This window comes from Oryx dammah, unplaced genomic scaffold, assembly GCF_014754425.2.
Source record: "Oryx dammah isolate SB20612 unplaced genomic scaffold, SCBI_Odam_1.1 HiC_scaffold_27, whole genome shotgun sequence".
Taxonomy (NCBI): domain Eukaryota; kingdom Metazoa; phylum Chordata; class Mammalia; order Artiodactyla; family Bovidae; genus Oryx; species Oryx dammah.
In genome coordinates this window covers 50,969,794-50,992,290 of record NW_024070211.1, presented here as the reverse complement: position 1 = coordinate 50,992,290, position 22,497 = coordinate 50,969,794, and the positions used below count along the sequence as shown (strand labels likewise).

Genomic DNA, 22,497 nt, shown 5'->3' with positions numbered 1-22,497 from the left:
GTAAATCAGGAATAAGTAGATTCATACAGACCAGTTATTAGTGGTTCAAGTATTAACAAATTATACTTGTCAATTTCCAGAAAGAAAGAAAAAGGGATAAACTAACATTTATTGGATACTTGTCATGTTCTAGGTACCAGGCAAGGTGTTCTTCTCCAGATAACTATGGGAGGTGATTGTTATTATTTCCATATTAAAGAAAAAGAAATTCAAATTCAGGAAAGACAGTAAATTGCCCAAAGTCACACACAGTTGGTAAATGACCAAAGCCAGTAATGAATTCCATTAATCTTTCTCCTACTCCTTTAACTTACCCCTAGAGTCATATACTCTTTTTCCCATCCAGTATCATCAAAACAGGGTCCCTACTTTGTTCTAAAGCTGGCCTGTGTTTTTGTCTCCAGTGTCCTGCCTTCCCGCAGGCCTGTGCTTGCTGAACGCTGCTTCTTCACCCCATTCAAAAAACCACTTTCCTCCCACCCACACTATCTGACCTTAACACATACACAAACACTCCACTTCCACATCCTAAAATCCTTCCCTTAATTCTTCTCCTTCTAAGCATTGCCTTATTTGCTTTATTTTCACTTCCATGTTTCATGAAAAGAGTATTTTTTACACCCCTTTTCTATTCCACATCTCCTATCATCCTGTAACTGGTAACATTCCACTTTATGACCTATTAATTCATGGAAACTGCTCTGGGAAATGTCATATAAAACTTCATGATCTTCAAATCTAATAGCCTCTTCTCAGGCCTCATCCTTCTTGACTCCTCTGAGCACCTGGCCCTGGGAGCCAGTCCTTCCTCCTTGAAACCTGGCTTCCCTGAAAAGATGTTCCCGATTCTCTTCCAAAATCCACTGACTCTCTCACTTGCATCCTCAACCCCTTCTTGGATACTGGAGCTGCTCATGTCACCGTCCTTTATTCTCTTTTGTTTTCCACTGACCTGTCCTCCCTAGTTCCTCTAATCCTACCCTGTGGGCTGCAACTGCCGCCAGTAAACCTGTGTTCCTAACTGCTAACCTCTCCTGAGCTCCAAGACTGTTTCTCCAGCTGTCTCTGGGCATCTCCAGTTGGATGGTCCAACGATTCCTCAATAAAACCTGTCCCAGATCAGTTTCCTTTAATCCCCTCCCCCCTTCAGTCTAACCTTTTACCTTTCTTGTTAAATGGCATTACCATTTGCCAGGCAGTTCATGTGGTGAGGACCTCAGAATCTATCTTCACTCATCCCCGCCTAGACTCAAAGCTCTAGAATCTACGTAGATCCAACATAGTCTTTGAATTAACTTCCTTTTCTCCATCACCATTGCATGCTAAGTCGCTTCAGTCATGTCCAACTCTTTGAGATCCTATGGACTGTAGCCCATCAGGCTCCACTGTCCACGGGATTCTCCAGGAAAGGATACTGGAGTGGGTTGCCATGCCCTCCTCCAGGGGATCTTCCTGACCTAGGGATCAAACCCACTTCTCTTACATCTCCTGCATTCACAGGCAGGTTCTGGTAAAGAACCTAGCGCCACCTGGGAAGCCCTATAGTCCATCCCTTTATCGTATCACCTGAATTAATGCAACAGCTTCCCAGATGGATTCTCTAACTCTAGTCTCTCATATTCTAATACATTCTGCTCATGGCCACCAAACTGAACTTTGTAAAGCAAGTTCTGCTCTTCTGTTTGTAAATTTTCAGTGGTTCCACATGGAGTACAAAGTGAGGCTTCAGTAACCAACCAACTCTAGCCTATTTTCCCAACCTGACCTCTGAGAACTTGCCTTCACTTGTATGTATTAATTTGTCCTAAACTGCTTTATGTTTCTGTGGTTTAGCTCATGCTACTTCTTTACTTACAATGTCCTCATTCTTTTGGACCACCTGGTAAAATCCTGTTCATCATTCTTCAAGGCTTCCCTTCACACCTGTTGTATTCACCTTTCCCTAAGCTCTCCACCCCCACACCTTGAAGGAAGAATCGTTCCCACATCTGTGTTCCCAATACATCTCTTCATTACAGGACTAACCACAGAGCTTTCAGTCACTTGTTGACTCACTGCCCCACCATGAATTTTCAAAGGCAGAGACGGTACTATTCATCTTTGTAGCACCAGGGTCTAATTCAGTGCTTGGATCATAGCTGGATGCTCATTATCTCTGTTAAATGAACAAATTAATAGACCTTTTCCTGTTTATGGTATTCAGTTAGTCTGTTGCTTCATTATGATACCAATATATGAAAACAAAAGTTATATGTCAAAGAACACAAAGCAACTTTTAGTGACACAGACAGAGTTTGGATTTCTATTAAAATAGTTTTAAATTCTGATAGCTGCTATGGTGTGAACAGCATATAGCTTATAATAAGGATAAATATAGCTGATGTTTCATCAACATCATGACTACTTTCCTTAAAAAAACACTCATTTACTAAGCTGCATTATCTACTTTTTATTCGTTCATTCATTCATTCTTCTGTTTACATCATATCTCTTTCAAAAAGAATTTAAACTTAAAATTTTTAGTTTATTTCATTTATCAACATGTTCTACCTGTCCATGAATCTCTGGTCTTCCTATCTAATGCAATTAGTGAGTACTGAAGGGAAAAAATTATCTAAGACCATTAAACTGGCTAATTTTAATTCTGTATTATTTCTTGAAACTGGAGATTTCTTTTTATTATTCACTGAATCAATCTCCTAACTAGAATTTTTTAAATCCAAAAAGCCAACATAGTATTTTGTGCTCAATATTTTCTAAGACATAGTAGATACCACATGACATAACAAAAAGTAAATTCTGCATCAGTGTATTTCATACTATTAATATTTATCCTCCTATTTTGGAATGTCATTATCTTCCTGTCAAAATGTTTCCCCATGGAAACAAGCCATTTTAAGAGACAGGAAGTGCCCCCAGAAACCCGTGTTAACACTACAGATGTACCCAAAGTGTTCCCTTACTGTCCTTTATGAGGAAAGAACATTTGACTTCAGGGCTCATTCCTTAGAGAATTCACTGCATGCAGCAGGTGGACTCACCTGGTGAGTTCTGGGGAGAGGACACAGGGGAGCCACGTGGGGACTGACAGTAGCTGGGATGGAGTAAGGCATGTGGAGGCACATAGGACATTATCTCTTCTTCAAATAAACTGGGGAAAGACAAGAAACAAAATGCATACTTTAGCCAAAAATACGGGTAAACTTGTTTCGGCAATGAGTAAGCTGATCTCTCCCTTTGGCTCGTTTCATCTGAGGTCCAGTTCACATCCCAAAGAAAGCATCCATCCCCTTTCTCCTGTGGGTAATCCTTGGGACAAAACGCTGGCTGTTTGCAGCTTTTGTGAAACCTGCGGTTATTTACCTGTTTTCCCATCAGCTTTGGACAACATAATTTCTATTGTGTCACTTAAATAACTGAGTTTGAGTTTGTGTGTTCATTTGAAAACAGACTGGATTTTTTATTTTTACATTTGAGAATAAGATTCAAACACAAGAGATGATGTTTATTGAGGACCCATAATTAATACACAAAGTATGTTCTATATCTTCATTCTAAGACATATAGAACAGGATTTTGGTCTTCAAAGAACTCAGGATTTCATTGGAGAATTAAAAGCAAAATATAACAAAACACCTTGAAAATAATTACAACTGCTAAATAATTAGCTTTCCTATTTACTCTGACTTTATAATATTTTTCAAATGTGAGGATTTTGATCTTATTCAATCTAGTGTCTTCTTTCTGCTCCATAGTGCAGTTTTTATTTCTAATACTCTCCTAGAAGATAGTAATCAGGAATCTGAGATCTTGAAATCCTAGACTTTCATTAACTGCTATAATAAAAAAACATACTGTTGATTGTCAAATATACAAACACTTGACAAAATAGAATTAACAATCTAAGTAGGAGTACTTGCGCTTTTTAATTAAGAGGTAGAAGTGGCTTTTCTTTAAAGTTAGTCAAATCTAGAAATCTGTTAAATTTGTTTTCAGAAAACATTGAGAAAAGGTGGCAGCAGTTTAGTCTTCAGAGATTTAAGGAAAGAACTCCTGAGGATTATAGAAATGGCTTTCAGCTGAGGCAATTCTGCCCTTCCCTGTACTCTCTGAGAACACTAGACAATGTCTGAGTTGGTTGTGGTAACTGAGAAGGGAGTACTTTTGGCATCTAATGAGTGGGGGTCACAATGCTGATAAACATCTTACAATGCACAGAAGGGTGCCCTGCAACAAAGACATATCCAGCCCGAAATGTTAGTAATTTTAAGGCTGAAACTCTGGGCTATATTAATAACAATACAATAACATCTTGATAGTTCTTTTCTGGTCTTCATTCATCTGCACATGTCTGCTAAACCACTATAAACCACTATAGTAAAAGCATTTTTAGATACCATATTGTTAAGCCATCTATACACTTTTAAACTATAAAGGTCAAAAGATTTAGAAAAAGAAGCAATAAGTAACTGTATTTGTAATACCAAATTAAGCCCCAAAACAATCAATTCTCTTTCTCAATAAATCAATAACCATTAGAATAATGTGAATTTTAAGTTGATTGCTAAGGGAAAATGCCACATAAAACAGTTGATACCACAAAGGTTTAAAAACTCACACCAAAATTAAGAGTAGCAATTAGCACCCTCTCCTTGAATATCTATTTCTGTGTCCCTTTGCTCCATGATACCTATCATTTCCTTTAAATACAACCAATATGTGGAAAACTTTCATACCAAGAGAGAAAATTTTCTACTTGAAAAATTTAACGCAGAGACAGAGAACAATATAAAAACACTCAATATATATCATCCAGGATTAATACATATTTATACTACTATCTTTTGCTTCAAACATATATACATACTTATAGAGGTGACTATACCTGTATATAGCTGTATCTATACAGCTGTATATGTTCATATTGTATAGGAAGCCCCTTTTGAGCTCCTCTATCATGATTTTAACATATCCTTCCAGAATTTTAAATTTTCAACATATGTATACAGGAAAAATATATAGTTTTGCCTTATGTGTTACTAGAAATTATATAAATGATTTATAAGTATATTACATTCTTAAACTATTTTACTCAACAATATATTTCTGATATCCATCTGTGTTACTATATAAGGGATCTACTTTACTACTTCTACCTGCCATGTAATATACAGTCCATTCTATGCATGTTTGTGCATGTGCTCAGGCCCTTCTGTTGTATTTGACTCTTTGCAATGCTATGGACAGTAGCCCACCAAGCTTCTCTGTCCATGGGGTTCTTTAGGCAAGAATACTGGAGTGGGTTGCTGTGTCCTCCTCCAGGGGATCTTCCTGACTCTGGGATCAAACCCCCATCTCCTGTGGCTCCTGCATAGCAGGAGGATTCTTTACCACTGCGCCACCAGGGAAGCCCTATCTATGAATGTATCCGTTTATTTATCCATAACTTTCTTGACAAATGCTGACTTTTCCCCCACCTGTGTGCTTTTATCAATAATGGTGCAATGATTATACTGTATGTATCATCTTGTATACACATAATAGGGTTTCTTAGTATACATATGAAGTGAAGTGAAGCCGCTCAGTCGTGTCCGACTCTTTGCAACCCCATGGATTGTAGCCTACAAGGCTCCTCTGTCCATGGAATTTTCCAGGAAAGAGTACTGGAGTGGGTTGCCATTTCCTTCTCCAAGTATACATATGGTATATATCTAAAAGCAGAGTTTGCTCAGTCATTAGTGTAGGTTTTCTATCCATACAAGATACTGTCAAATTGTTCTTTGAAGAGGTTGTAGAACTGCAATACCACCAAATACAGACAATATGGAGTTCCCATTTCTCACTTGGTATTATCACTTTTTAATTTTTTCAATTGAATAACATGAAATAGTGCCTCATTATTTGAAATTGCACTTTATGATTACTGTCATCTTTCCATGAGTTTATTGGCTATTCATGCTTCGATTCTTTTGAAATACCTTTTTATATCCTTTATTCACTTTTCTTTTGGGTTATTTTCTTTCAAATTGATTTAAAAGCATGCTTTATGTATTCATATAATCTTTGTTTTATATTATTGAACACAGTCTTCTAGTTTGTTGCCTTTCTTTATGTCTTTATATGTGATGTCTTTCATTACATAAATTAACAATTCCAATGTAGCCAAATTTATCAATCATTTCCTATATAGGCTCTGTATACTTTTTATAATTTAACAGAATATATGAAATAGAATGCATGCTAAGTTGCTTCAGTCATGTCTGACTCTTTTATGACCCCATGGACTGTAGCCCACCAGGCTCCTCTGTCCATGAGATTCTCCAGGCAAGAACTGGAGTGAGTTGCCATTTCCTCCTCCAGGGGATCTTCCGGATGCAGGGATCAAACCCATGTTGCCTATGTCTTCTGCACTGGCAGGCAGGTTCTTTACCACTAATGCCAAAATAGAATAACCAATAACAAATACAGAAAAGTTATTTTAAAATTCTTAAGTTTATAATAGCTATATTGGAAAAAACTTTACATGGGTTTATTTTGAAATGAATAATTTCCTGGAGCTGTATCATTTCTATATTGCAGCTTGCTGATATTCAAGTCCATTTGTATCAAGTATGACTTTCTTTTTTAAGAAACAGACAATGTATATAGGTAAAAAAATAAATCAATATGAGGATATAAAGTACAGCACAGAAAATCTGGCCAATATTTTTATAATAATTTTAAATGGAATACAATAAATGAAAACATTGAATCATTACATTGTACAACTAAAACTAATATAGTTTTGTAAAAATCAACTATGGGCTTCCCTAGTGGCTCAGTGGTAAAGAATATGCCTGCAACACAGGATTTGCAGGAGACGTGGCTTCGATCCCTGGGTTGGAAAGATGTCCTGGAGGAGGCATGGCAACCCACTCCAGCATTCTTGTCTGGAGAATCCCATGGACATGGGAACCAGGAGGGCGATAGTCCATAGGGTCACAAAGAGTAGGACACAACTGAAGCAACTCAGCACACACGCACACATATCAATTATACATTAATAAAAATATTTTTATTAAAAAATAATTCATGTTCTACAAAGTTCACCCAAGAAAATATTTTTAAATAGAAAGAAACAACAAACAGACAAAGTATAAAACCAGACATAGAGATTCCATCTATGTAACGAACAAATCCACTGCCTGAGTTTATAGTAACTGATGGAAATGACTCAAACTCCAAAGCAAAATAAAAAATAAAGAAATGAGAGTACCCCAAAATGTTTCAATAATCATTAAATATTACTTATTAAGCATGCACATGTAATTATTGTTACAGTGTAAAATCATTTATTTGCTAATCCAAATGAAGTAAAAGTCTAGAATTAAATATCATTTATCACATGTATGTAATAATTATAGAGCTATTAATATATAAGTAAATTTCTCATGTTTCTCCAAAGGCTTATTAACTTCAGAAAACATGTCTGTTTTCCTAAAGGTGAAAAAATGTAGTCTTTCTCTATATACAAATCAGTTTTCAAATATTTTAAAATTCAACCACATAACACATAGAAACTCATGCAAATTATAGTGCTTACCAACATACAAATATTATAAACTATGTTGTAACTCAAAATATTTAGGGCTATATTATTAAACGTTACTTAACCAAGAGAAGGTATACAATAATTGTGATTTCTATTTTGTAGTCATTTTTGTTTTTACTAATTCCAACAGTAGAATTCTTTAAATAAAAAAGCCACAGACTTCTATAATGAATCAAAAGAGTCCTATCCCAGCCAGAATTTTGTAATAAAACTTGCTATTTTATCAACAATGAAACTATGGTAGAAACATCATATTCCACATTAATTGACCAAGAATCTTCACGATTATCTAGCATGTCACATCCTGCTTTCAGAACTGCCTAAACACCACAGTTGAGGGTTAGCATCTAGCCTGAGAAGTGACCCCTATCCACCAAATAGGTCATGTTCAGGATACAATGAAGGAAAATATCCATGAAAAATGGTTATATCCCTTTGAGTTAAGTTCCAACTGCAGAGTAAAAGAAAATGACGGAGAGTGTTTTGCCTATGTTCTCCTCTAGGAATTTTATAGTTTCTGGTCTTACATTTAGATCTTTAATCCATTTTGAGTTTATCTTTGTGTGCGGTGTTAGAAAGTGATCTAGTTTCATTCTTTTACAAGTGGTTGACCAGTTTTCCCAGCACCACTTGTTAAAGAGATTGTCTTTACTCCATTGTATATTCTTCCCTCCTTTGTCAAAGATAAGGTGTCCATATGTGTGTGGATTTATCTCTGGGCTTTCTATTTTGTTCCATTGATCTATATTTCTGTCTTTGTACCAATACCATACTGTCTTGATGACTGTGGCTTTGTAGTAGAGCCTGAAGTCAGGCAGGTTGATTCCTCCAGTTCCATTCTTCTTTCTCAAGATTGCTTTGGCTATTCGTGGTTTTTTGTATTTCCATACAAATCTTGAAATTATTTGTTCTAGTTCTGTGAAAAATATCGCTGGAAGCTTGATAGGGATTGCATTGAATTTGTAAATTGCTTTGGGTAGTATACTCATTTTCACTATATTGATTCTTCCGATCCACGAGCATGGTATATTTCTCCATCTATTAGTGTCCTCTTTGATTTCTTTCATCAGTGTTTTATAGTTTTCTATATATAGGTCCTTAGTTTCTTTAGGTAGATATATTCCTAAGTATGTTATTCTTTTTGTTGCAATGGTGAATGGAATTGTTTCCCAGGACATGGAAACAACCTAGATGTCCATCAGCAGATGAATGGATAAGAAAGCTGTGGTACATATACACAATGGAGTATTACTCAGCCGTTAAAAAGAATACATTTGAATCAGTTCTGATGAGATGGATGAAACTGGAGCCGATTATACAGAGTGAAGTAAGCCAGAAAGAAAAACACCAATACAGTATACTAACACATATATATGGAATTTAGAAAGATGGCAATGATGACCCTGTATGCAGGACAGCAAAAAAGACACAGATGTGTATAACGGACTTTTGGACTCAGTGGGAGAGGGAGAGGGTGAGATGACTTGGGAGAATGGTATTGAAACATGTATAATATCATGTAAGAATCGAATTGCCAGTCTATGTCCGATGCAGGATATGACACGCTTGGGGCTGGCACGTGGGGATGACCCAGAGAGATGTTGTGGGGAGGGGGGGTGGGAGGGGGGTTCAGGTTTGGGAATGCATGTATACCCGTGGTGGATTCATGTCAATGTATGGCAAAACCAATACAGAATTGTAAAGTAAAATAAATAATAAATAAAATAAAATAAAATAAAATGAAACAAAAAAAAAAAAGAAAAGAAAATGAGTTTTTGGCTTTAGTTTTACAAATATGGCAACAATCAAGCATGCAGTATAAATGGTTAGAGTTAAGATTCTCATGAATAATATGAATGAGACTAGTACTACTTTGGAATAAATAAAACATTGCTTGATAATGGCCCAGCATGACTTCCCTTTAATTCTATGGAGATTATAATAGTGGGTGTCCCAACCACTAGGTAAAGCAAAATATTATTTTACTCTGGTCTCCTACATTTGAAAAATAATCAAAACTGAAAAAGTTTCTTAAACACTTGCCAGGTTTCCATTCTAGACTCCCCTAAAGTTCAAAATCAAAGCCCATCTAACCATTAAAAAAGAAAATATAATTGGTCAGTTTTATGAACGTCTATCAAGTTGGCAGTGAGTACCAGTGACCAAATTTCAACTTTCTTCTCTGATTTCCCAAACTTAAATCCTTAAAGCCATAAAGTAAATAAATAACTTCAAATCAGCAAAAGGGGACAAAAGACATTCTGAGAAAAAAATTTTGGAGAAAATACAAATACAACCTCTCTTTTACTCTCATGCGGTAAGTGAGGTATAACCTTCTGCCTCATTCTGTGATGGGACATTCTACTCATTGGTCTCTTTCCCTTTCCTAATACTGCATCCTCTGCCAGCAGGGTAAAACAAAAATCAAACTGATTCCAGTGATAAGAAATGAAATCTGAAATAACTTATCACTAAGTCAGTATCCTGTATCTCCATCACGAGTATTCCTCAAGTCTTTTAGAATAGAAGAAGCACTTACTGGCTGCCAATACTAGCACATTATTTTCTAAAGTGCTCCAGAATACCTGATGATAGGAGATTTCCCACTTTGAAAAGGCGTTACATACCTCAGCAGCATGACAAGGTCTGCATCACTTGAAAGGCGCACCAATCCTGGAGTCCCTTCAGTTCGGATAAATTGGATCTTCTCCCTACTCAAGCAAATAAAGAGTTCAAATATGTGTAGTAAACGTTGGTGACATAATTCAGTACTTAAGGCACCATTTCTTTAAAAAAGAATGGTCACCACATTTTTTTGGTACCTATTGTGTGGTAGCTACTGTGCCCTAGGAATATGCATCCAAGTAAAACGTGGTCCTTGTCTTCAAGGAGGACCCTCATGAGCATCAACATCACCCATTTCTAACAATGATAAAAAAAAATATTTTATTGTTCTCATCTTTTGCTACTCAAATACTACTACAGGTAGCAGTACCAACCAACCAATAAAATTCAGTCTCTGCTTTGAGTTAAAGCTTTGTTGCGGGCTTGACTATAACTAACAGTCCCGACCATTCAGATTGATTCCTTGTTATTCCAAATAGGATATTCATTTATTTTCCTGAGGATATACCTCTACATTATGCATGATAAGCACATTTCTACTTGGAAGTAGGTACTATCTGTAAATTATATATTCGCTATAAAAGCATGTGGCTCTTTCAAATAACTGAAACCTGAAACATCTTCAGTTACTACAGTTGGTGAAACAGACTATGTACACTCTTGCAAATGTGTATATACTTATATATACACATACCAAACACAATTTTGGACCATTATTTATTATAGATACATGATAACACCAGCATTCATTTGTTTGAACAGTCACTGTTTTGTTAATCTCAATTCTTTATATGAATATAAATTCAATAAAAAAATTTTTGGTTGTTTCCATTCATTTACATTATGCCATTTCAAAGTGCACTATATCAATTTTGATAAGAAGACAAAAAATAAGAACATAAACTGGGTACTGAAAGCATTGCTTTTGATAGGAACATACAGTCAACACAAATATACAATTTTACTCTAAGTGGTAAGTGATGATATATTCTGATTTCTGTATACTATGAAATAAAGTATCAATATCTGATATAAATATTTGTTTAGATTTCATTATTTTCTATAGAGTATCTTGTTTTCCTATTTGATAGTTTCATAAAGTTCTAATTAATTTTTATAATCCCAAATTTCAAATTCTAATTTACCTGTAGGCTTGAAAGTAATGAGGTGACGACAAGGTTCAACTGTTGAGCTGAAAAATTCCCTAATGTGTGCTCTTAACCACATAGCTTACTGGGAATGATAAACTGAGTTTAGTCCTAGGCTTCTTCTGCTTAGATCCATTTTAAATAATGTGTTAGTACATGAAGCACCTAATCTTTGATATTTTCAACTTTTCTGCCTTTTTTGCCAGTATAAACATTATGTTTTACCTAATTTTATATAATATTACAGCCATATTATATATACTATATAGCAGCTAGCTACTGGAAATACAGATATAGATATCAATATAGGTGAATGGAAGGCATAAATATAAAGGAACTACCAGAAAAGAAAAGTCAGCCTGTCTTCTCTGCTTATGGTTATTTCAGTCTGAAGTCTCAAACCAAGCAGAACATTTTCCCTCTAGTGTTATAATCATATGTCTGAAGCACATGATGGAAACCAAGGCCCATTATCAGGTACCTGGTATTTTGATAAGAGATATAAAAGTTGGTTTAAAGAAAGGTAAATTAGAAAAAAATTATCTTGGAAAAAAAAATGAACTTGACCAAAGAAGTACTCCTATAAGCGTGACTAACAATATGTTGTGATCTTGAAGAAACAAAAACTACCTCTAGGCTCTCACCACAATGGACTAGGCAAACAACAAAACCAGAAGACAAACAGGCTGAACTCTCTTCTACTCATTTAACTGGAACCACACGGAACGGGCTGAGTGATGAAAAAGACAGCATGCTCTTGACTGTTGCTTGTGTGCATCCTATGGATAAGGAAGAGATCATAGCTTCCTGAGTCAGAAAGATGACAGGGTGAGGGAAAGAAAGCGAAAGACAATGGAGGAAATATGCCAACTGGGAAACTTCTCATCACTTTCCAGATATTAACTATCAGGCAGTGAAGACAACTGGCCTGATTCTTCAGGCCAGAAAATATAGTCCCTGGTGGCTCAGACAGTAAAGAATCCACCTGCAGTGCGGGACACCTGGGTTTGATCCCTGGGTTGGGAAGGTCCCCTGGAGGAAGAAATGGCAACCCACTCCAGGATACTTGCCTGGAGAATCCCCATGGACAGAGGAGCCTGGCGGGCTACAGTTCATGGGGCTTCAAAAGTTGGATACGACTAAGTGACTAAGAACATACCAGAGGCAGGCTGAGACTAGTTCTCTACAGGGCCAGCCAACTTATCACAAAGACAAGAGACGGGCCATATGCTTCCAGGAACAAGGCACTGATACGTGTTATCTGATACACATCATATCACTGTTGTTCAGTCGCCAAGTCGTGTCCGACTCTCTGCGACCCCAGGGACTGCAGCACCAGGCTTCCCCGTCCTTCACCATCTCCCAGAGTTTGCCCAAATTCATGTCAATATTCATTCATTCAGCAAACAATTTCTGAGTACCTACTATGTGCTAGGCATGGTATCATATACCAGGAATCAAATAGGATGTAAGACACTGCCCCTTTCTCAAAGAGTTCATGGTGCAGTGGAAGAGAGAGAATCCATGGGCAATGCCAGCATGACATGAATATATTTAAGCTATTCCATTCATTTAACTGAGCCCTGTTTAGGCCTTCTCTTCTATTAACTCCTTCATAGAGTTTTTTCATGTAAAAACAAAGAAGGCATTGGTTTACTGACTGTCAAGAAAGAAGATCAAGGCTGAGGAAGAGAAAAAAGTGGGTAGTCATCCTCAGAAATATCACCAATCTTTTCTGATGGGGGGAAAAACAGGAACTATTCCTTGGTTATCAGGTATTTGCCCAATATTCTTTAGTCCAGCATTTCTTAAACTGGCATCATTGCATACTAGAAATCTACAGACACAATCTTGAATACTAGGAGAATTTTTAAATGCTGTGTTTCCACTCTGATAATAAAAACTGCTATTATGAGGTAAGCATATTTCGGACAAGCTGGATGACATTTATGACTAAACATTACAAAGTGACTTCAACTCCCATGTTTGCATTAACAAGACACTTGTTGCCAAGTGATCAGAGGTGAACTTTTAGAGTGTTGATGAGCAAGCAGGGCTTGATGTTAAATATGATAGCTGTACCTGTCTGCTACTAACACACAATTCTTTCACCACTTAAAAAGACAAAACTTTTCTTTGGTAGTATTAAATTGCAAATTAAATGATAATGATGAAATAAGGCAAGGTAACGTATATGTAAATTGCCATAGGCTAAAGAGAAAACAAAATAAATGGACTTAAAAATGCTAAATAAAGCATATGTTATGATTTTTTCTAAGAACAAAAGTTTATAAATAGTTTATAAGTAGAAAAATGGCAGTAGAATCATCACAGGATATGTTTAATGATATATTTTCTTCAGTATTGTACTTGGGCGTACACAAGTGAATTGGCTCATCACATAGATAAAAGTAAGCTATGTGTTAAGCAAGAAAAATTATGACCAAGATAATGCCACAGATGCATGTGATAGACCATTAGACACAAAAATCAAAAGAATCAAGTCAAACACAAGTGAAACAAAAAGCACAAATATATCTTTCCACTGACACTGGTCTCAACATTGGTGATTTGGCTTCTGCAAAACAAAATCTTCTCGCAATATCATTAATTCAAATGTTATATTTTTTGTTTTTACTTAACATATTTCTTTTGGTTTTATAGCTTATAAAGCTGTAAGGATATGGAGTTTATACATGTTTTATATTTGTACACATTTTACGTTTCACTAAATACACATGGTTAAAAATCACTATTGTAGATCTGAAATGTTTGTTTTTCTTTTAGGATGGAAAATAACAGATTGGATCCTAAAAAATTTCCATGAGTCCACCCAGTGTCTGAAATAATCATAACATGTTTGAGAAATATTGTTGAAGATTCACATGACTCTGATTAGAAGGACTTTTGAAAGTGACATTAATATATTTACTCGTTTATTTTATAAATTTACAGAGTTAGAATAAATCTGTGGTAATCCTCTAATTTCTTTCTTTATTGCCTTCACCTTAATGAAGAAATTCTATTCAATTTTAGCGGTTTATAATGAGAATTAAGATTATATTGGCTTCCTTGGTGGCTTGGTGGTAAAGAATCTGCCTGCAATACAGGAGACACAGGTTCAATCTCTGGGTTGGGAAGATCCCCTGGAGGAGGAAATGGCAACCCACTCCAGTATCCTTGCCTGGAAAAATCCCATGGACAGAGGAGCCTGGTGGGCTACAGTCTATAGGGTTGCAAAGAGTCAGACATGACTGAGTGACTGAGCATGCAAGATTATATTCAAAGAACATTTTATCATTGGAACATTTCCTCATGGGCATGTTGCTCACTGTACCCTTAAATAACACACTCCAGCACTTCCTCCAGCACTGCACTTTCTCACACAGCCACTCAGTTATAACTTCAGTTTCTTTTGAGTCGTGCGATTCTGGAGGGCAAAAACCCTTCCTCCTTTATCTCTGTGCCTTCCAGTACCCAGCACTATGCTGTGCACATAAGAAGGGCTTAGCAAAATCAAACCAGGCAAATGATCCGTTAATACCAAAATACATTTGGCTCCAAACAAATTTCCCTGAGTCTACTCAGTATTTGGAATAAACTTATCTTTATACCATTTTTTGTTGTGGTGGAGAAAAGAGAACCAGAAAGCTAACAGTATTTACTAAAACAGAACCCACTGCAGGAAATACAAAACAGGTAATGACAACTTCTTCATAAGAAAACACAACTGTTATATAACTAAGAGATTCATACAGATACTAGACTATATATATAGTGACATCTCAGGAAAAAGTCGCTGGCTATTACTGTCTCTTAGATGCCTGTCGAATTCAGACCTTGGTAACCACTTCCTCCCAATGCGTAGAATCACCCCAGAAGATCAACTCAAGCAGAAGATCATTTGAGGACAAGGAACATAGTCTCAAGACCGGAATTCCCACAGAAAATAGCCTCACTGAAACCAACCAACATTTTGGTGTAGTTAAAGTAGGGCACGTGATCAAAAACAATCAGAAGCACCAATGCCTCTAAACCACAACACTCTCTGGATTTCAGACTCTGCACACATGTTTCCTGTATGATGTTGTTGCTGTTGTTCAGTCGCCCAGTCGTGTCTGATTCTTTGTGACCCCATGGATTGCAGCATGCCAGGCCTCTCTGTCCCTCACTATTTCCTGAAGTTTGCCCAAGTTCATGTCCATTGTATCAGTGATGCCATCCAGCCATCTCATCCTCTGACACCTTCTTCTTCTATAAACAGAAGGTTTCTGTATACAGTTTAGTAAACCTTCAAAAATATATATGTTGTGAAAAATTGCGTCAAGGCAATTTTAGAGAAATCCCCATGACTTTTCTGATGGAGTAATGTCAAGAAAGGAAAATCAGTACTAATGATTCATATTTCTGATTACAGTCACAGGGCATGGTCTGGCTTGAGGTAAGAACCAAGCAGTAGAAAGGTCAACTTTTCTTTCTACTTCCCATTACATAGGTAAGGTTTGAAAATACAGATCTATTATTATCTCACAATGCTTATGGACACACAGAGGTGAAATCAATTAGTCATATATTTAGAAGCAATATTTGTTGTAAGTGGGTATAAATCAGCTCTGTGCTAAGAATTCAGAGAGCTACTTAACTCTCTCTGCTTGTTTTCTCATCTTGAAATAAACAGTTATAGTATTTGCTTCATAGGTTGGTGGAAAGGATTCAATGAACAAATGCAAATAAAAGGCTTAGCATAGAACTATTATATAGTAGCATGCAAAAATTTCAAAATATTGAGTATATTATCAGATAGGTCTCATAATTATTTATTCCTTTTTCAACAGATAGAATGATCTATTGAAAATAGAGCCAAATTAGATGTCTGGTCATATATTCCTTTTTCTGCTTCTATTGTTGGCAAGTTGTTTTAATCTTTGTATTTATCTTGGTTAATTCCACAGATACCTATTGAGTACTTCTATGATATGCACTAGATAAGACTCTGGCCTCTCTGTAATACTGAAATTAATGCTGTGAGGATCAAAGAGATAATACACATGAAGGGTTTAAAATCCTCATGATTTAACAGATAATGGGAAACATTATTCTCAGTAAAGCAAAATAAAGCAAAACTATTTTAACACTAACAACAACAACAAAAAAAAAAAACCACTAACAAAAGGAATTAGTTATTACATGCAAAAAACATGTGGTTATAAGACACCTTAGTCAGACATTCTTAACAGCTTGTACCCTAAATCCATCATTATTCTGAGGAATATCTAGGTTATGCTAAAATGTATAGCTAGAGGTTTATATTTTCTTTTTAATTATAATAATTTATTATGTATTTGATATAAGAGTTTTAACTGAAAAGATATTCAGGATATTTTATTTTAAAATATATATATGAAAGAAAAAACAAATGGGTTACAGTATAACCCATTAACATTAGAATGGATAAGTCTGTTAAACAGTATGTAAAGGAGTAGACAAGGATACAGCAGTATTTTTTAGACAGTGATATAAAATGTCAAGGTAAATGAAAAAAATAACTTGAGATACCAATTTCCAGAAAATCGTACTAGCAGTTTTCTAGATTTGGCAGTCATTATTTAGAAAACTATAAAAAAAAGTCCACTCAGAAACAAAAACATAAAATACTTTTGGAAAACCTAGACACAAAACATTCAGTGCCTATATAAATAAATAAATAAGAAAACTGTATTGTAAGAAATGCAAAGGTTGAATGCATGAAAAATTATACCTGTAGAAGAAAAAATGGAAAACTGTAAATATCTTAATCATATGCAAAGTAACTTAAACTTTTTAAAAATGTCCATCAAAATCCCAATGTAATTTTAAAGGTTAACAACATTATTCAAAATTTCATCTTAATACTTAAAATAATGCTACATGCTAGAGGATTTTAGCCAAGTTTTTAAAATAAATAATTGTTATGCTACCATTTTCTGGGATGTAAAGTAATTATTGGAATATACAAAGATATATAAATTGATTTATTAAAAAGAGGGATTCTATATCTTTACATATGTGATTTTGTACACTGGAAATGTAGTTACTTACCCCTTTGAGGTGAATAATTTTAGGGGCTATCATTAAGTCCTAAATATACTGCTATGAAATTGATTATCAAATATTTCTTAAACACCCACTTTATACAATATAAGATATGAGGTACTATGAGAAGTAAGAAGTTATAAAATGAGTAAAATATAACTTGATTTCATGTAGCTTATACTTGATTTGGAATATAAGTGTAAGAAAACTTATGGTAGGAAAATATAAGATGTTTTTAAACATTTTAAGCATAGATGGTAATATTATACAATTTTTATTGTAAATATAAAATTCAGACACATATGATACCTGATTTTTGGTATAATGGCACTCTGATGGGTCTGCAAGAATGTTTACTATAAAATGTAACTTCAAGGTACAGACAGTAATAACTTATTCAATGGGATGTATTAATAGTATCCATTTGTATGTAGGACAATGCACTTGAAATAAGGGCATTTTAATTTTAACCAAATTAATTTTTCTGAAGACAGTTTCCATAACTACTCAAATTCATTGAGAAAGATATAAAATACATTATTAACATAGAGGCTATGTATATTTTATTTGCTTTGTAAGATTCACTAATAATTTTGCAATTAAATGTAGATATAAAAATCAGATTTCATTAAAATCCATTTTTAATATCAGAAATAGTAATACATTGTTCTCTATGATTAAAGAAATGGTTTATTATTCTCTTGGGTTTAGGGAAAGCACTGAGGATAGAATCCTTCCTGATACTGTACTTTGGTCCACACAGAGACTACATCTGATGAGCTACTGAAGAAGGATGCCATTCTGCTGAACTCTTTTTTGATATGTGCAACAGAATATAGCAAAAATCAACAATAGAACAGACATACCTAAAACATGGTTATTCTTCACGCAAGAAAATGGTTTGAAAACCCTAACTGAATCATTTGTTAGCCAGAAAATATAATGCTTTGGAGAAATATCCAGTAGATGAATATATTTAAGAACTTTATGGAAAAATTTAACAAATACCTGGGTATAATACTTTAAGAGAATCTAAACTAATCTTGGCTATGAGAATTTTTCTTTGGGGCCTTTCTTAACCTTAAGTGATTGACTGTCTAGTTATTTGAAAATTAATAGTTATGAAATTCCACATAGGGAAAGTGTGAAAACTAGACAATTATGTACATTTTGATGTTCATGTCAAAAATCTATACACTACTACAAATTGGAACATCCATTTGAATAAAACATAAGTAGCAATTATTTCTTCTGCAGAAGCTGTAGAATAGAGATCTAGGACTAAGGATCGGTGTTCCTTACTATCCTAGGTAACAATATTTCAACCCTCTCATTAGATCTACAAGAAGATTATTGCCTGAGAAAATGAGTATAATTCACCTTTGGATGACTTCTAAAATGTTATGTCAATGACTCTGCCATGATGTTTGGCCCTCAGTAATTTGTACTGAATCTTGAACCAGAAGACTCATTCCTCTGTGCAGATGTGGAGCAGTCAAGGCTGGTTTCATTGCTTACATGTAAAAAATTTTAGAACAAAGTTTCCTAAAGAACATAGAGTAAGCGCAACACTAGAAAGCTGTCCAACATGGAAATTAGTGATGGAAGGCAAGAGACCATTCCTGTATTTTAACTACGCCCACAGAATTATATGATGGCATTTATACATATGATCCATCTTAAGAAGAGTGGTTTAGAAAACCAGTAAATTTAGGGGAAATTACTTTGAACTGAGTCCTTGTGATATAATCAAGAAGTGAAGGACAGGCTACTAATATAATATTACTTAAATTTACTGTATCCTTTCTATTGCTTACATAGTATCAGGGCAGTAAATATACTATCTCATTTAATCTTCAAAAGGACACTGCAAGTTAGAAACTCCTATTCCCATCCAGATGAGGAAACTATGACTTGGAGGAGCTAAATGCCTCATTCAAAGTCTGGTGAGTAAACCACAGAGCCAGAATTCAAACCAGGTCTTTTTGACCCTGAACTCTTAAGATCTATATTCTACTGCTTTCTAAGTGTCATTATTAATGCTGATCTCCCAGTTGGGAAACAGACCAGGACTCTCCAATAACATTATGTGGTTGTCAGTGAATTATCTTAAGTATTTTTAAAAAATTCTATAGTTAAGCCTATGTAATTTTTTCATAAGAAAAAAAGTTTCAGTGGAGATTTCCTGTTACATATAACTTGGTACAACAAAGTTCAGAAGTTTGTCACGTTGGTTCCAGACATCTGAAAGAACAGTAAACAAATGAGGAGAAAATAATGAGCGCGCTAGGCAGGTCGTAAGAGGAAATGCATAAGGATTGGCAAGGGGAAATCTATGCTATTTTGAACAAGTAGATCAGATGTTAAGTGAGATTAATATTCTAGCCAATATTAAATGCAGAAAAACTCATGTTAGAAAACTGAACAAAAAATAGATTAGAAATTTTGAACACTGGTGTTTGTTTTAAGAAAGGTAGCTTTTGGAAATTTTAACTTTTTATTCCACAAAATTCTGTATTATTTGATAATTTCACAATGGTATGCACTGTTTTTAAAAATGAAAACAAAGTTAACCATATAATTTGAATAATAACGAAATTCCAGGGCTCTTAAAATAGGGTTATGGGAAGAAACAGAAGGTCAGAGTCTGCGTTTGCTTCTATTCTGGTGAACCCTGGGACACATATTCATTTGCCTTTTGTAGCTCAGAATTTCTTGACTTCCAATTTATTGATTTACTAGTGACATAAATAGGAAATGGCCCAATTTATTTAGAACAGAAAAAAAGCATCATAGATTATTCTCACGGGAAGGAAATTTTTCAAAGAACATACTCATGGAGGAATTGACCTATAGTCCGAGATAATTATCATCAATGTTTGAGGAAAGCTGGGTTAGTAGGGAGTAGATCTACTGGTTAAATTCAACTATTACACAAAAGGGAATTCTCAACTCTTAAGTCAGTTTTACAGTACTTGGTTCCTTGTTCATAATACAATATTGTACAAGTACCAACACCAAAATTTTATTGACTTTGTATGCATTCCATTCATCTATAAAATATTCTTAAAAGGTTGTGTTTTTAATTAACAGATTGTCTTTGGATAAAATCTTAGAACATTTTGTATCAGTCTTTATTTTAAAGTTATAGAGCTTCTTAGTAGGATTACTCTCTTTCACTAAGAACCAATGTAGTAATCCAATGAGACACAATCCATTTGACGGAGCTACAACTTTTGGATGTTGAGTTTTCTGAGCAAATAGATCTCTTCTGAGATTAAAAAAGAGAGAAAACAACTTGGTAGCATGTACATTTGCTTGACAGATGAAGTTAGAGGAAGCAGAATTTTAAAAAGAGCAATTGAAAGCAAAAGCTATATCCCAATGATGAAAACCCATAACCATTCTACAGGAAAAGGTACTCAAGCTGCGTCTCAAGGAAGAGAAAGCTGTGTATGGATACAAACTAAACAAATTGCCTGCTATCTTCTGGAGGGCAAAGAATCATACGAGAAAAATGAAAAAAACACAAAGCACAGAGGTGTACCTATTTGAATTTCCCAAAGGCTGACACTTATTTCCTCATTATATTATGGAGAAAATAAGAAGGAATATTTTTATCTGTGCCACCAATGAGGAACAATGTACACACAGCTCCGGACAGGCTCACAGTTACCTTTGCTACTTTTGAGCCATGACTCAGCAGTTCCATCCATGCATAAATCTCTTATCAAATATATGACTGAAATATGAGATTAAAGAACCCCAGTTTCCCCGCCTTCATTTGTGGAATGTTCCTTACAATGCAGTTTTTAACTATATGAAACAGTGTTCCTTTAGATGTACAAACTTCCCCATCATGTAGTTGTGATAAGCAAAGTGCTGAACTATCAACAGATTTTCAGGCTAAAGGCACATAGTGACACGCACTCTATGTAAGAGCAACATTATTCCATTGATTGAAGTTCCTGCTTCTTCCTACTTGTCATGACTGCTCAAGCTTTCTATGGTCAAAGTCTATAAACAGTTATAGAAAGTATAAACGGAAATTTATTAATGTTTTGAAATAAGATGGAAACATTTTAAAATCTATCAAATAATATCTTAGCAATAGATTATCACATGAGATTGTCCTTAATTGAGGACCCAGGTGTCACTAAAAATAAAAACCTTCAGCAATTTTTAGGAGATTAAAGACTTTAAAGACTCTAAAAAGCAGAAGGAATAAAACAAAACTGGAAGCTTCCAGTGGGGCCTGCAGGTTTTTCCTCTGTTAGGACCTGTTAAGGTTCTGTCAAGTTAATGGTAATGTGTATTGCCTTGTTCAGGTAGATTATATCATCATATTTCTCTGACAATAGAGATCTTAAGATATGTTAAATTAGTAATAATGCAGAGTTGCAGAGCAAAAGTGGAAAATTTTGTGAGTTTCCTTTTTCTTGTTCTTTTTTGTTGGGACAGGGTTCTTTCAGAGGAATGAATATTGACTACAAGGGGAGGAGCAGGTTGGAGCTGAAGATGGTAAAGAGAGAAAACAGAGTTCTCCCTATTTTCTGATTTGCAAAAGAGGAGGGATTTTGTTTGTATGTTTGTTTGTTTTGCTTTGCAGCCCAGACCTCTAAGATCTCTCATTACAGAACTCAGGGGCTCATTTCTGCAAAGTTATTTTTACAGAAGACTCTCTAGAGGCCTATGGGTTGCTGAGTAGATGCTATAATATAAAATATACAAAATGACAGCTTGTATAATTTTTAAAATTTTTCCTGACTGAGAACAGCATGCTTGTCAAGCTGGGGAAAACACTGATACCTGAGTTAGATGTTAGTTAACTATGTGAAACCAGGATTTCTATATAAGCAAGATTAGTAGTATCATACTTGAAATTATGTGAAGTTTTAGCCTTTAGAAACTTTAGAAAGTTTTAATGATGACTTTTAAGATACGAGAGACTAAGAATACCATAAGAAGGATATTTGGTAATTTATCTCCATATCAACATCTACGTACATTCACTATATTTGCAAAATGTTACTAGATATTTTAGCAGTAAGGAAGGAGAAA

The 22,497-nt window shown here is 35.0% G+C and overlaps 1 protein-coding gene across 1 annotated transcript in view; it reads right to left on the bottom strand.

Annotated features, from left to right (window-relative positions):
- Window positions 1-22,497, bottom strand: part of HECW2 (HECT, C2 and WW domain containing E3 ubiquitin protein ligase 2) — a 192,035-nt gene that overhangs the window by 57,507 nt on the left and 112,031 nt on the right. Inside the window, exons 17-18 of the mRNA XM_040228890.1 lie at window positions 10,219-10,302; window positions 3,042-3,151 (exon numbers count right to left, since the gene is read on the bottom strand). Coding sequence (XP_040084824.1) covers window positions 3,042-3,151; window positions 10,219-10,302 — 194 coding nt within the window. The remainder of the gene's footprint in view (window positions 1-3,041; window positions 3,152-10,218; window positions 10,303-22,497) is intronic.